The sequence below is a fragment of the Lepidochelys kempii genome, chromosome 9 (genome assembly GCF_965140285.1).
Source record: "Lepidochelys kempii isolate rLepKem1 chromosome 9, rLepKem1.hap1, whole genome shotgun sequence".
Lineage (NCBI taxonomy): Eukaryota > Metazoa > Chordata > Testudines > Cheloniidae > Lepidochelys > Lepidochelys kempii.
In genome coordinates this window covers 25,626,724-25,642,153 of record NC_136388.1, presented here as the reverse complement: position 1 = coordinate 25,642,153, position 15,430 = coordinate 25,626,724, and the positions used below count along the sequence as shown (strand labels likewise).

At 43.7% G+C, this 15,430-nt stretch overlaps 1 protein-coding gene across 1 annotated transcript in view; it reads right to left on the bottom strand.

Moving 5' to 3' along the window:
* GPR149 (G protein-coupled receptor 149) overlaps positions 1-5,571 on the bottom strand; it is a 33,368-nt gene extending 27,797 nt beyond the window's left edge. Inside the window, exons 1-2 of the mRNA XM_073358765.1 lie at positions 4,606-5,571; positions 3,367-3,559 (exon numbers count right to left, since the gene is read on the bottom strand). Of these exons, the coding sequence (XP_073214866.1) occupies positions 3,367-3,559; positions 4,606-5,571 (1,159 nt within the window). The remainder of the gene's footprint in view (positions 1-3,366; positions 3,560-4,605) is intronic.
* Positions 5,572-15,430: the final 9,859 nt, after the last annotated feature.

The following is a 15,430-nucleotide window of genomic DNA, read 5'->3' as shown; positions in this document are numbered from 1 at the left end:
CAGTTTCAGCTAATGAGAAATTCCCCAAACCCCAAAAAGATAACATAGCATGCTTTCAGAAAAATACACTTAGAACAATAGAAATATAGGACTGGAAGGGACCTCATTAGGTTATCTAGTCTGGTCCCCCACACTGAGGCAGTACTAAGTATTATCTAGACAATCCCTGACAGATGTTTGTCTAACCTGTTCTTAAAAACCTCCAGTGATTCCACAGCCTCCCTATGTTCTACTTCTGAGAATCAATCAGAACTGTACTTCAGTGCCAAGAGGAAAATAAGAAAAATACATTTCTACATTAGAAAACAATCATGTAGGTGAACTAATTCCATAATCAGTTTACTTTCATACAGAGACAATATATACATTCCACATATAAAATTATATTCTAACATCAGGACTCTAATTATTTTAGTTGATATAGTAGTTCAGGAATTAAGGTAAGAGTGCTCTACCTCCACATATCCCCTTAATTACTTCTCTCCTCTACCATAAATTCCCTCCATTTCTTCACCCTGCATTCCCATTTTCATAGTACTAGACACAGAAATTAAAAGGTATGTCTCTTATCAAATCATGAAAGCATTTTCCTCACAAATCTATCTAAAAACATTTTAAGACACAGAGTACAGAGAACCATTTATAAAATAGTATCTTTATTCAGCATATAGAGTCTATTTCTCAAAAGATAGTATTAAGTGTGAAATCACAAACTCAACCATTATTCTGTTAAAAATCCAGAATAGCTCGAACATCCTAAAAACATGTTTAGCTCGAACATCCTAAAAACAAAGCATTTCTATTTACTAGGGCTGTCGATTAATCACAGTTAACTCACAATTAATTCAGAAAAATTAATTGCGATTAAAAAAATTAATTGTGATTAATCACAGTTTTAATTGCACTGTTAAACAATAGCATACCAATTGAAATGTATTAAATATTTTGGATCTTTTTCTACATTTTCATATATATTGTATTCTGTGTTGTAATTGAAATCAAAGTGTGTATTATTTTTTATTACAAATATTTGCACTGTAAAAATGATCAACACAAGAAATAGTATTTTTCAATTCACCTCATGTAAGTACTGTAGTGCAATCTCTGTCGTGAAAATGCAACTTACAAATGCAGATTTTTTTGTTACATAACTGAACTCAAAACCAAAACAATGTAAAACTTCAGAGCCTACGAGTCCACTCAGTCCTGCTTCTTGTTCAGCCAATCGCTAAGACAAACAAGTTTGTTTACATTTACAGGCGATAATGCTGCCCTCTTTTTATTTACAATGTCACCAGAAAGTGAGAACAGGCATTTACATGGTACTTTTATAGCCGGCATTGCAAAGTATTTATGTGCCAGATATGCTAAACATTTGTATGCCCCTTCATGCTTCGGCCACCATTTCAGAGGCATGTTTCCATGCTGATGACGCTTGTTAAAAAAATGTGTTAATTAAATTTGTGACTGAACTCCTTGGGGGAGAATTGTACGTCCCCATCTCTGTTTTACCCACATTCTGCCATATATTTCATGTTCTAGCAGTCTCGGATGATGACCCAGCACATGTTGTTCATTTTAAGAACACATTCACTGCAGATTTGACAAAACACAAAGAAGGTACTAATGTGAGATTTAGGTTTAAGAATCTGAAGTGTCTTCCAAAATCTGAGAGGGATGAGGTGTGGAGCTTGCTTTCAGGAGTCTTAAAAGAGCAACATTCTGATGTGGAAACTACAGAACCCAAACCACCAAAAAAAAAAAAATCAACCTTCTGCTGTTGGCATCTGATTCAGATAATGAAAATGAACATGCACACTGCTTTGGTTTATTATCAAGCAGAACCCGTCATCAGCATGAACACACGTCCCTTGGAATGGTGGTTGAAGCATGAAGGGACATATGAATCTTTAGTGCATCTGGCATGTAAATATCTTGTGATGCCGGCTACAACAGTGCCAAGCGAGTGCCTGTTCTCACTTCCAGGTGACATTGTAAACAAGAAGCGGGCAGCATTATCTCCTGCAAATGTAAATAAACTTGTTTGTCTGAGCGATTGGCTGAACAAGAAGCAGGACTGAGTGGACTAGGAAAAACTTTTTCACTAAGAGGGTGGTGAAACACTGGAATGCGTTACCTAGGGAGGTGGTAGAATCTCCTTCCTTAGAGGTTTTTAAGGTCAGGCTTATTAACAGTGCGATTAATTTTAAGGTCTATTATTAACAGTGCGATTAATCACGATTAATTTTTTTAATTGCTTGACAGCCCTACTATTTACATTATTATATAATTGTTTCTTTACCATCATCATAAGTTTACCTCTGTAAGTATTAGATTAGATTCAGAGCAAAGCTGTATCTGGAATTAATAGTTTTCTTGACAAACTGCAGTCACTCTCCTTGGGATAGTGGTTAAAAGTTCATGGTCTGGATTTGAAAGAAGAATCCAATTCAGAGAGAACAAATGACTTGAACCAAAAGGTGCTTTTCTGAAGATCATGAACCTTGTTCTCCTCTCATTTACTCCCATGAGAATCAGGAGTAAACCCACTCAAGTCAATGGAGTTACACCGGTATAAACAGGGAACAAGAGTTTAATCCAAAACCAGTTGATGTCAATGAGAATTTTTCTACCGATTTTAATTTTCTATGGATCAGGCCCTTATAGCGAGAAGATAATCAGGCGCTACATCTGCAAGTAGCTCTCACTGCTGAATGGCTAATACAGAAAACTATTATAATTATTACATGTGAAAGTAATTGCAACACATTGCTGTGGCTTTGAGGTCCTGTCAACATTGAAGGCCTCTCAGTGGCTGCATGATGGATGTGTGAGCAGTAGGATCCGAACGGCCTTTTCTCTCATTGACAAAATTCCTGTAATTCCGGGGCATGAAGTCACTCAGAATTCAGAGGTGTTTTTGCCTGTTTTTAAAATGTGTTTAGCACAGTCAATGTATTTTCTTAATGCATGTCATATTTTGGCAGATGGGTTTTTCTAGGGGTGGGGAGGAGGTTAGGGGAGGAGTCAGAGTTTGAACTCATAGTTTCCATTAGAAGGTTTGACAATGACTTGCTGTGTGGTTTTGGGCAAGTCACTTAACTTCTCTGTGCCTGAATTTCCCTGCCTGTAAAATGGCATAATAATGCTCTCTAGCCATCTTATAGGTATGTTGTTAGGCATATTTGATTAATGTCCATGAAAACCTTTCAGATCCTCAGATGAAATATGCTACAGGAGTGCAGAGTATTGTTACTGTTGCAGACAACTTTCTATGCAATCTACTATAAAATTTACTCTAACAGTCTGTTGCCATATGGAACATCACTTAAACCAATATCCCATCCTTCAACCTCCCACACTTACTTTTCCTTTCTTCTGAAGAAATGGCATATGCATTCCTCCTGCAGTTAATGATGCAGCCACAGGGCAGGTGGATCCAGCGTTCTGACAAAACAAACACAGGGGTGACCGTGGCAGCTAGTAAAGTCAGCAGAAAACTGAATGTCTCAAAGGAAAGGCTTTGAAAACCAACTATGTGCTGGACAGCCATCTGTATCTGAAAGGCAGAACATTAAGAAATTAAATCACTTCAGTCACATACTGTATTTCCAGGAATAACAAAAACATCACATTGTTAATGTGACAAAAATAGAGGTCACAGATTTTCATTGATTTCCTGCTAGGCTTTGTGACTTTGACAGATGCTAGAAGACAAATGTCCTCATACAGTCCCTCTCCCTCTCTCTCTATTTCTCAGAATGCCTTATGCTGCAAATGAAATTATAAATATTGATGCCTGAGGTCTGCCAAAGAAGCAGCTCAGATTCCAAGCAATTCTTAGGGATGACTGAGCCAATCCAGTGAGGCGCTGAGCATCCCCCACTCCCAAAGTCAATGAGGTTTGAGGGCACTCAGTGCCAGGCAGGATTCGGCTTCACGTGCATGATAATTCTCATTCTTTATGGATAGGAGCTGAGAGGCTGACTCCATACACATCCATAGGACAAGGATGACACTGAACAATTCCCAACATGTTCACATGCCCAGCAAAGGACTCACTTGTAAGTATCCTTTGTTATATTTACCCTTTCCATACATTGCATCAAAATGTTGTAATGCTTCAATAATTACAAAGATACAAACATTCTTCATCACTTCTCAGACAAGCTTCAGTTTCTTACCCAAAGATGACTGGCAAAGGGCGTGACTCAGAACTGTGAGGATGGAGGAAAAACAATCTGCCTTAGTAAAACTCACAGATCTCAGAGAGTCAACCCAATGCCTGCCAGACTGCTTGAAACACAAAACCTGATTCACCCCTACCATTAGCCTAGCTCTGTGCTGGATTCAGTGGCGTTACACTGAGGTAAAACTGGAAAAACAATGATGAATCTGGCTTTTCATTTTTGAAATGCACTGATTTTGTATGACTGTATCAATCCTGATGAAAGCCAGACAAACACAGCTCTAGTTGAAATGACTTCTATGGATGTGATTTATGCTGTTCATAATTGCTGGATGACTGTTTCAATTAATATCACACAAACTCTCTCCCTGTGTAAATAAATCATTACAAATATGCAAAGAAGTCTGACTTTTTACCATTGTGGGAAGCCAGAGAATGACTTTTGTCAACGCAAGAATCAGCGAGAATCGTTTCTGAGCAAACTCCACAGTGTAGCTCCTGCTCTGCACGCTGTTTGTGCAATGGGAGTCCAGCCCACAGCGCTCAGCTGGGCTTTGCCTGAATACTATCTCCGAGCTGGGACAGGCATTTCGGAAATGCTTCAGGGTTTTATCCACGGGGTCCTCCAGAGAAAGGGATGGGGCGGTGCTACAGGCTGGGGGCGTCCCAGGGGTAAAATAGCCTCTGGTGATTTCCTGGTAATTGACATAAAGACGCTGTTGCTCATCTGAGCACAACAGTTGGTAAGTTAGAGGGACAGAAAGCACGGTGAGAAGGCAGAAGCACAGCGAGTAGACAATGAATAAAAACAGGACATAGGAACTGGTGCAATCTGTGAGGCAACCCCAAGAGGTGGGAACATAGGTGCCCCAACCACAGAGAGGCAAAATGCACACCAGCAAGCTGACAGTCCAGATAGCGAGAATGGCCCATATCATGCTCACTGGCTGTTTGGAGGTCCACTGACTCCACATCACAGTTTTGTTGATCGTGTAGAAGTTGTAAGAAACTATAAGAGTACCTTTCAGATTGCTAGAAATGCCCTGAAATAAATAAAGCAGCGCTGATGTGGTACACAGAGGCTGGGGGAGTGCCTCACTTGACCACTGCATGAGCATAAAGATAGTGACTGGCACCACACTTATCAAATCATCCACAGACAAGGAAATCACAATCATTGAAAGTGTGGTTTTGTTTTGAATTTTCAGTAAGGACACTAGTGAATAAATGCTGCCCAGCAGGGTAGTGAGCGTAATTATAAACATCAAGCAAAAAAGAAAGATATTCAAAGTTCTTTGTCCATTGGTTACATCCATAATGCCATGATTTTCAGTAAAGAGGCTTGTCCCATTCAGTGGGAAATGACTAGATGTTACCGACATGGTTGTTAGGGATTTTATTTTGCCTTCTCACCGACTCCGCAAGTTTTCGTCAGATGAATCGGAACTGCTCCACATCACAAGTTTCTTCTTTGTTTTCATAGACTCTCCTTTTTGACACTTGATCAGGATACATTCAGATGTGTGTGTCCTCTAAATCCAGGATAGCTCACACCCAAAAAGCAGGCTCCATCAAATCAAAGGAAACATTAACACATGTACCAAAGAGCGCACGATGCTGACAAAAAAGCAATTCCTCCTTAAAACAGACTTTGGGGGTTGAGCTGGTTCTTTATAATCCTTCCAAGTGCAAGAGGATGATTAAATTGGGTTCTTGCGGAAATAAAATACCATTCACTTTTGACATATAGCAGACAATGTGCCTTACTCGAGAGTTCAGTTGAAATGAAGGCAGAATGTCAGGTATGCTCAAGCCAAACTGGTTCAGGGAGAAACATAGTAGAGAATGAGAGGCTCTTTGATTCAGCCTGCGCTGTTCAGAGCTGCAGGAGGGAGGAGTCAGATCCAAGCAGGATAGCAGAAAGGGGGGAAATTAGTATCTTTCCAGGCAGAGCTGCCTCTTAGCTAGATCAGAAACACAAAACAGAGTCCTTGCTAAGCCCCACCTCCAATGCTGACACTAAAATCCAATGCAAATACTCAGACCTGATGTCAGCCATAAATGTCATCCCTGAAAGCCCAGGGCTGCTCCACAGCTGTGCATCACAAGCTGGAGAGCTGCTTTTATTCTTACTATGTTTTCTGTAGTCTGAGCACAGAGAGGGAGAAAGCTGCAAAAGCCTTTTATAAAAGATGAAACTGACAGTGTATCCTGTTCTCCCTTTTTATTCTTACTCCAACTGTACGTATGTGTGTAACTATATATTTATACATTGACAAAAGGTTGTTACAGACAGATAGCAATCAGCAGCACAAAATTGGCAAGTTGTGTGCTAGCTTTGTTATGGATCAGCATCAGTTTGGGGGGTACATAAACTTTTATTCCATAGAAGATTCAAATACAAAGAGCATCAAGTACTGAATGACTACTGTCTTTTGACTAAGTACAGGCAAACCAGCAGATCGTGTGCCTTTGGATATGTACCGATATTTTACATTTAGTAAATGTGATGCTGATTAAACTGATAAATTGACAGTATTGTAAAGAGCCAACGGAGGCAGGCAGGTGGAATGCAACCTTTTTGCAGAGCTCTGCCTCTCCACTCTGATCAGCAACAGTGCTGCTATTCAAATACTGGCTTTGGGTGTATCCATAGCACGACAGACAGTCTCTGTTTAATTGTATTATCGTTTAAGGCTAAGACTGCTGTAGACTGGCACTAAAATGTGATTGACACCCCCACATTCATTTCACTTGTGATGTATGCCAGCAAGGGCCTCTTCTACAGGCTTTGTATTGCTCTAGCAGGGCAAAACAGATGAAAACACGACTTGACTGGCCAGCTGATGATCTGCTCATCACAGGAGGGCACGGCTGGGAGAAAGGGGTATTGCTGCTGTCCAGTGATTCCCCAGATACTGAACAGCCCCTTGAGGGCTACAACAACTCAGAACAATCTTGAGACTACGCTAAGGTCTTGCCCACACTAACAGCGGCGTGTAGGTTACATGTAGCTGTACACCGCAGTAAAGAGCAGGACACTACACTGCTAAAAATAGGTGGTAGGCACTGCTTGGGCACGCAGAGAGCCATGTAGGGGACATACTCTAAGGTTCTGGCATGGCTTTACTTGCCTAAGTAGTGCCTCTCCATCTACACTGCTATTTGTACCCATGCTAGGGGGTGAGTGCAGTGAATGTACTTGACACACCACCATAAGGAGTGTAGACATGCCCTGAGTTGCTCTTCAGGACTGAACTGGTACCCCGAGGATCAGAAAGCTGCAAAAAGTGGCTAACAGACACCCCACTCTACAACCCTCAAGTTATGTCAGGCAAGGCGCTAGATCTGCCGCATACACCTTGCTTTTGTCAAAGTACAGGATTGCAATTTATCTGTCCTACCTGGGCTGCTCCAACTAAAGGCTAGGACTCCTTTCCTTAAAAGTGTATTTACAAATCACAATTGCCTCTACCCTGAATCAACTTTAAGTCAACTACAGTTCTCTAAACCTTGAGATTAACAGGCCAAGTCTGTCTGGGATTACTGTCACAAGACAGGAGGAGAAATAGGCACCACCCACCCTTGCATGGGCCGTCATTTTTACTTCAACTGACACACTCTCAATAGCCTTCATTCTTCTGTAACCTATGTAGAGGGCAGGTAGGTCAATTTACTTAACAATTCTGTGCTATGGGACTCCTCTAGCTGACAAAGTCTTTGCATAGAACATGAATTTCTATTTTTGCAAGAGACTACAGCGGGATTTTCTAAAGGAAGCCTCCAAATACCAAAAGTGGAAATTATAACAGGATTCACTTTCATTCTCTCCTTAGGAATCCAGTACCAGTCTTTATCATGACTAAGGCTGTGAGTCTTTCACGGAGGTCACAGATTCCATGACTTTCCGGGACCTCCGGGACTTCTGCAGCGGCCTGTGGGGCTGACCCCAGGGGCTGCCTGAGCAGCTGTGCACTGGCTGCTGCTCAGGTGGCCCCAAGGCAGCTGGTCCCAGGCTGCCCCGGAGCAGCAGTCTGGGAGCAGCAGTGGCGCCCTGGGTCCCCCCACCCTCCAGCAGCAGCAACAGGGCCCTGGGTCACCCTCCCCGCCCGGAACAGCAGCAGCAGTGCTGGGGCTCCAGGGCGTGGCCCTGCCCGCCCGGCCCGGAGCAGCAGCAGGAGCAGCAGTGGGGGTGGAGCAGCGGGGGGGGGGGCAGCAGTGGGACAGGAGCGGTGGTGGCAGGACAGGGCCCCAGGGTGATGCCCTCCTGCCCAGAGCAGCAGCCGCAGCGGTAGTAGTGGTGCCCCAGGTCTCTATGTCCCCCCCACCCCCCGGAGCCATGGCGGGGGCCCAGGGTGCCGTCTCCCCCTGCCCTGAGGGGGAGCAGCGGGGCCCCTGAGCCCCACCAGCAGCAGCAGCATCTGCTGGAGCATCCCCCACCCTCAGTGCCTACGATACAGTTAGGGGTATTTTTAGTAAAAGTCATGGACAGGTCAGGGGCTGGGACTTTTTTTTTTATTGCCCCTGACCTGTCCATGACTTTTACTAAAAATACCCCTAACTAAATCGTAGCCTTAATCACAAGACAGTTACGTGCGTGCACCCAGCTGATAATTTCAAAATCCTTTTTATGAATAACAGTAAAAAATACACCTCTTTTGCAGCACAGCAGTTACAGTGTACCCTAACTAGAAATTTATTTTCTTTTAAAATGAAGAGCATAACTCAGGGCCCAGACACTAAATAAATACAGGGATTTCTGACAATGGGAGATCTTCTGCTTTAACGTAAGCTCACCCAGGGTATTACACTGGCAATTAAATAAAACATTTGATTGTACTATATAACCAGTTGTTTCATCATCCCCAATATTGGGCACAAACAACACTTCAAATAAGGAAGAAAACAAATGGACAATGACTGTAGCTGTTAGGCTCACACACGGTGTTTGGTTTCAAGATGTAGTGCAGCTGCTGAAGACATTTGGCATCCAGTCTGGGATCCTCCTTTATGGTGTGGTCCCAGTCTCAATCCCACTGACTTCTTTAAAATTACAGGCAACTGCACTGAGATCCAACCCATGGATTCTGTCTGGGTTATCCCTGGCAACTCTAGCTTGTCCCTGCAGGGCTAGGCTAGATCTGACCAGTGCTCACCAAGGCTGTAGGTTTTGTAGCCCTGACATAACTCACTACTGATTGGCTAGGAGCTTCCAGCTTCTCTCTCGGGGTACGTGTGCACATGCAGGAAAGCCTGCCCTTAATGAAGCTTCTGCACCAGCTTCAAAACAACTACTGAGCATGGTTAACAATTTCCCACACTCCCTGTAGCGTGCTGAAATAGCAACTACTTCTTTGCAGCCATTCAAGGCTCTTTACTGCCACTTTGTCTGAGAGCAAGTAGAAACAGCAGCTGTAATTACAGCAGTAAGTGTTTTTGGCTGACCACCATGAAATAATAAAAAGAAATGGGGGTTACACTTACATTCTCTGCATATGCTCCCGCTGCCTGGGTGGACTTCATCTGCACTGTTCTCTCTTGTCACATTTCTGCCAAGGGAACTCAGTATTCTTAAGAGGCTTTCTTGATGGTACTTCTCTTTTTCCTCTTGGTAAATTTTTCTTTGCTGCTTCTTGCATCATGCTTCTGCTATGTGCATTTACAGTAATTGTGATAGCTGTTCCAGAGCTAGCTCAGCTGTCAACTTCAACTTCTCAGAGTTCCTTGTTTAAAATGTCACCTACCAAACAGTCTCATATGTGGACTTCTTGACTGAATGCAAAGTCACACGGCTTTGTTTGTTCAAAGAGGGCCTTCACACTATCTCTGGCCATTTAGACCCTTTGGTAAAAGCACTCCCATCTGTGTATTTTCCATTCCTTTTTGGAATGAAACGCTCATTAGACTTTTTAAGACAATGTCAAGGTATTTTTTAATCCCCTTCCTCAGCAAAGGTAAACAATTTATAAGTATTTTCAGCCTCACTCACCACTCAGTAAATTAAATGAGCGGATATGCACCTCGCCACTCTGGGGTAAGCTTTCTTTGAAATATGGTGAAGCACATCTTCCACTCAGGTCACTCCATGGCTTTATAAAACTGAAAGTCTTATGGAAGGATGAACATTAGCATTTTCTTTTCCTCTTATTGATGCTAGTTCAAAATGTGTCAACTTCTGACACAATGTCATGGAACAATGGTAAAGACTCACAGAATGAGTCCCTTTTTGTAACACTGAAGAAGTAACTTTGCTGGAATAAGAAAAACAGTATTATTCCTAAAACTGCACGCTTGCTCTCTCTGCTTCATTGTAGAGCTTCTGTTCCGCATCCTGGCTTCCTTCTATGGTTTTAAACAAACAGTATACATATCTTCATACCACCCACATTGCTTTTTTAACCTCTTAAGTGGCATCTGTGTATATCAGAGAGTGCAGGTCCCTTGGGAGCTCCTAGTAATGCGAAGCAGGTTCAGTGAAGTGGTTCTTTGGCGTCCATCTTAGGACAAGCTTCTGGGTGGGAGAGATAGAGCTGGACAGAGAAGCCACACTATGCATGCACTGGTACAAGCAGTCCTCACTCACGTCTGAAGGGACTGCTGACATTCTGTGCCACAGGATGGCAAAGAGAAGTCCGAGCTGAAGATCTTCCTGGGCTTCAAAAACACAGTAGCAAGAAGATGGCAAATTCCCCTGCTGCTAAGCCGTCACTGGGTGTGCTGTGGATTCAGACTATGGTCAGGCAAGGGCTGTTTCTGTAGGTTGCTTAAGACATTTACTATTTAATTTATGGCATGTATTACTTAACCTGCCAAATTGCAAGTTCTTTATCACTTTCCCTATACCTGTGCCACCTTGTGGGATATCACTTGGTAGTTTATAAATTCCAATCTGCCTATTAAGTGTTACTTATGTTGCAGCTGCCCTGTGTTGGATAGATGTCCCTTATTGGAGGAAGCACCAGGTGCTGATTTGGAATGAACAAAAGGACAATTTGCACAAAGGCCACAAATCCCTGGAGCATAATGACTTGGGTGTAAGGGTCACTCTACTTTCCAGCTATGGATGCTCGCTACTGTAATAAAATCAGTGCTGTGTCAGGAATCAAGTCCTCTGTGCTCATTGGTAACAGACACAGCAGTATTGTGCAGACCTATAAAGTATCAGATATATGCAGAACCCATGACTAGGCTGCAGAATATCAGCAGGCCAGTTTAAAATTGTTTTCTCATGTTTGCTGAACCACTGAATTACACAAATATAAAGAAAGATAGAAAGAATAACACAGATAGCACAGCATGCATCTGTCTTTCAGTGCTTTCAGCCTTATTGTGTTGAATCCAATTATAAAACGTGCAATAACTCATATTTATAAACACGTACCTGGAATATAAAAGCATTACATCTTCACTCAGAATATAAATGATAATGCCTAGTTTAGCACGTACAAGACCTCCAAGGTTAGGGAGGCTATGCTCTCTGCATTATTTATACACACTCTTTTTTAATAGTGTAAACTCTTGTCGTTAACAAATGGTATCAGAGAGGCAATATATTAAACATGGAAATCTCATCTATGTCCTGATTTCAAACAGTATTGCAAAGCAATGCCTCTATTTAAAGAAAGAGTCAGCAGTACTTGACACTCCGTAGGATTTCTACCAGGCACAGAGCATCTAGAAATTCAAGAACATCTGTAAAGAAAATCAAATGTTCATCAATCATTTATAAAACATAGTCAACAAATAAGTTATTAAAAATGCATCATTTTTTAGGGTGAGTTACACATCTTCTTTTCAGTCATGACAGTGGTCTTGTCACTGACTTACAGTTTTGTTTCTCTTTGTCACTCAAGAATGATAGGGTTATTATGCTATGAAAATTGAAAGCATTTCCCTTTAAGAGGTGATTTATTCTCTATGGCTATAGTTACATGTTATGTATAAACATCTTTGCAATCTACTCTGCAAACTATTATGAGATAGACAATTTCTTACCCATCCTAGCTATTGGTTTAATAGGTTTAAAAATGTACATATTTAAGCTTTCTTTAAAAAAATATCTATCATACTTGGTCTGTTGGGAACAGACATCCCTATAGAATATATCAAATGTTTAGAAGCTGCAGCTTCTGTTTAATCCAATTACTTGACCCTGAAGATTTAAATTGAGGGTGACTTCCAATACAAAGGCAGGTTCTCTTAACTTTAATTATTTTCCCTCTGTGGTTTGCATGGTATTATTGCATAAGAAAGAGGTGGCTGCTAGATAAAGGGTGGCTACTGATCAAGAGTAATTAGAACAGTATAGATCAGGAGTAACTATTTAAATTAAAGAATTGAGCTTAATTCAGCAACCCATTACACACATTGGGTTAGACTCCAGAACCTTTAATTTACATTGAATAGTAGCTAACTTCATATATGGTCCTGTTGAAGTCAATGGGACCATTTGTGGAGTAAGGTTCTACTCACCGAGAGTAGAAGTGTCATAAGCTCACCCATAGATAGATACTTCTATTTGCAACTGACTTGAGCTCAGAACCAGGCCCATAATGTCACTGGTTTGACAAATAGCCCACCTGTGTGTTCTGACTACAGTTGTGAGGTGAATTTTCTTTTCCAGGCACCTTCACAAGTCAGCAAAAGAGAATGCCAGTAAAGGAAGTGCCAGCACTTTTGTCAACTTGGCGTCAAACAAGATGGCTGTGAGGTGGGTATGATTCAATTTAGGCTAGGTAAGCACAGAGGTCAATAGTGTTGTTCCTCAGGAAACATCAGCAGTAGCAGGATAAGCAGAAGGGATGACTGGAAGAGGCAGCAGAGACGTGGATGATTCTGGGGGTGGCCATTGAGAAAGGAGAGGAGAGAGAATCAAATCTGGGTGGGCAGTAGGGAGAGAAAAAGTCATTTGGGTTTAGGGAGGGGTGTCCTCCAACAAGTGACATGAAAGTGGGGAGAGCAGAGCTGGTGGCTCAGGGCAGGGGATAAGCCTGAACTCTGGGCAGTAGGGAGGGATCGGAGATTCTAGAGCAGGGGCAGGCAAACTTTTTGACCTGAGGGCCGCATCGGGTTTCCAAAATTGTATGGAGGGCTGGTTAGGGGAGGCTTTGCCTCCCTAAACAGCCAGGCGTGGCACGGCCCCCATCCCCTATCCGACCCCCCCTTTTTCTCACCCCCTGACGGCCCGCCCCTAGACCCCTGCCCCATCCACCCATCCCCCCCGGCTCTCTATCCCTTGACACCCGCCCCGGACCACCCGCCCCTAACTGCCCCATCCAACCACACCTTCTCCCTGACCACCCCTGGACCTCCCACCCCTAACTACCCCCTGCCGCCCCATCCAACCAATCCTCTCATTCCTGACTGCCCCCCTGGGACCCCTACCCTATCCACCCCTCCTGCTCCCTGTCCCCTGACTGCCCCTGGAACACCCACCCCTAACTGCCCCCCACTGTCCCATCCAACCCTCCCTCCTTCCTGACTGCCCTGCCCCGGGACCCCTGCCCCCCTTCTATCCCTCTGTTCCCCACGCTCTGACCGCCCCGACCCCTATCCACACTCCCGGCCCCTAACCACCACCCTGAACTCCCCTGCCCCCTTACCGTGCTGCCTGGAGCACCAGTGGCTGGCGGCGCGGCTGCATCAGGACAGGCAGCCGCGCAGCACAGAGCACCGGGTCAGGCCGGGTTCTGCAGCTGTGCTGCCCCAGGAGCTCGCAGCCCCCCCGCCCAGAGCATTGCACCAGCGGCGCAGTGAGCTGAGGCTGCGTGGTGGGGGAGACGGACCATGTGGGGGGTGTGCCTCCCGGGCCAGGAGCTCAGGGGTCAGGCAGGACGGTCCCACGGGCCGTAGTTTGCCCACCTCTGTTCTAGAGGCTGCCAGTGTGGAAAGGCTGAGCAGTCAGGGCAGTGCTTCTGGGAAGCTCACAACACCATTTCTGCTGAACACCTACTAGCTCAGAGGGCTGACAAGGGAGGCACTGGCAATCTTTGGAGAGGCCAGGCCTCCACACACCTCCTCACAGCGACTGTTTCTCATGCAAGTTGGTTGCAGCTGTAACTATGGAGGAGCAACCAGCCCTTCTTCACGTTCTCTCATTCTATTCTGGGCACTGCGTGCACACTATCACATGCATTCCTCCCCTTGCTGCTGCTTTTTGGGCGCCACACAGGGATGAGACGGAGATAACAGGAGTCAAAGCTGTGGCAGAAGCAGTCTTGCACACATGGTGCTGCTACAGCAAATGTTCTGCCTTCCCGGTAGCTGGGGCCTTTGCGCTGACACATCACACTCGGACGAAATGGTTTCCCCTCCGCTATATTGGTTACATTCCTAAACTGTGTCCTTCAATGTCGTATCCACCTCCCCATTACAACCACCTCATGGTCATTAACTCCTTCTCAGTACCTTTCTGATCCTCTCTCTTGTTACTGCTCCTGGGTCCCGGGGGATGCAGTATACTCATCTACTTCTCAAGAATTGACACATGGAAGAAATCCTGCTCTCAACATTTTACGTTATCAATATCGCCTCTGTGGACAGCCTACACCTCTGCCTTATCCCCCATTTCTTGGTTCTCCAGGCTAAGGTTTAATAAATTAGAAATTTGGTGCATTGGAAGGGAAACATTGGGAAAACTACACTGAGACAAGGAGCTTTATTCAGATGTCCATAGTAGCAGTGTAAATCAAATTAACTGCATGGGCTTCACTCCCATCTACACTGGTATTACTTGGATCAGAGCCTGGACCCTTTTCAAAAAATGTATTTTTATACTTCCCAGAGAGCAATCTAACTAAAACCTCTGCTTCGAAGAAACAGAGCCCAAATGGTTTCTGCTGGCCCTCCTGGCCACAGTACCTACTCTTACAAAAATAAAAATAAAAATACCCCTCCAACTAAAGGAGTAGCATCTTATGAATGTTTTTAATTTTGCTGCACACATTTCATACAGCTCTATTAGTAAGTTCAGATCTAACCACAGGGCAGAGCTCCTTTGGTCTATGGGGTTGTCTCATTGTTTCCTTGACCTCCTTTGTCTGTTTGCATCCATCTTTGTTTCTTGTCTTATAATTACATTGTAAGATCCTTGGAGCAGGGACCATTATTACCCTGTGTTTGTTCAGTACCTAGCACAATAGGGTCCTCTAGGATTCCAAGGTGCTTTGCTAGTACCAATAATGATATAAAGTAGGTAGAGTATTAAACTTTTAAAAATGTCCCTAATTTAGGTACTGCTGA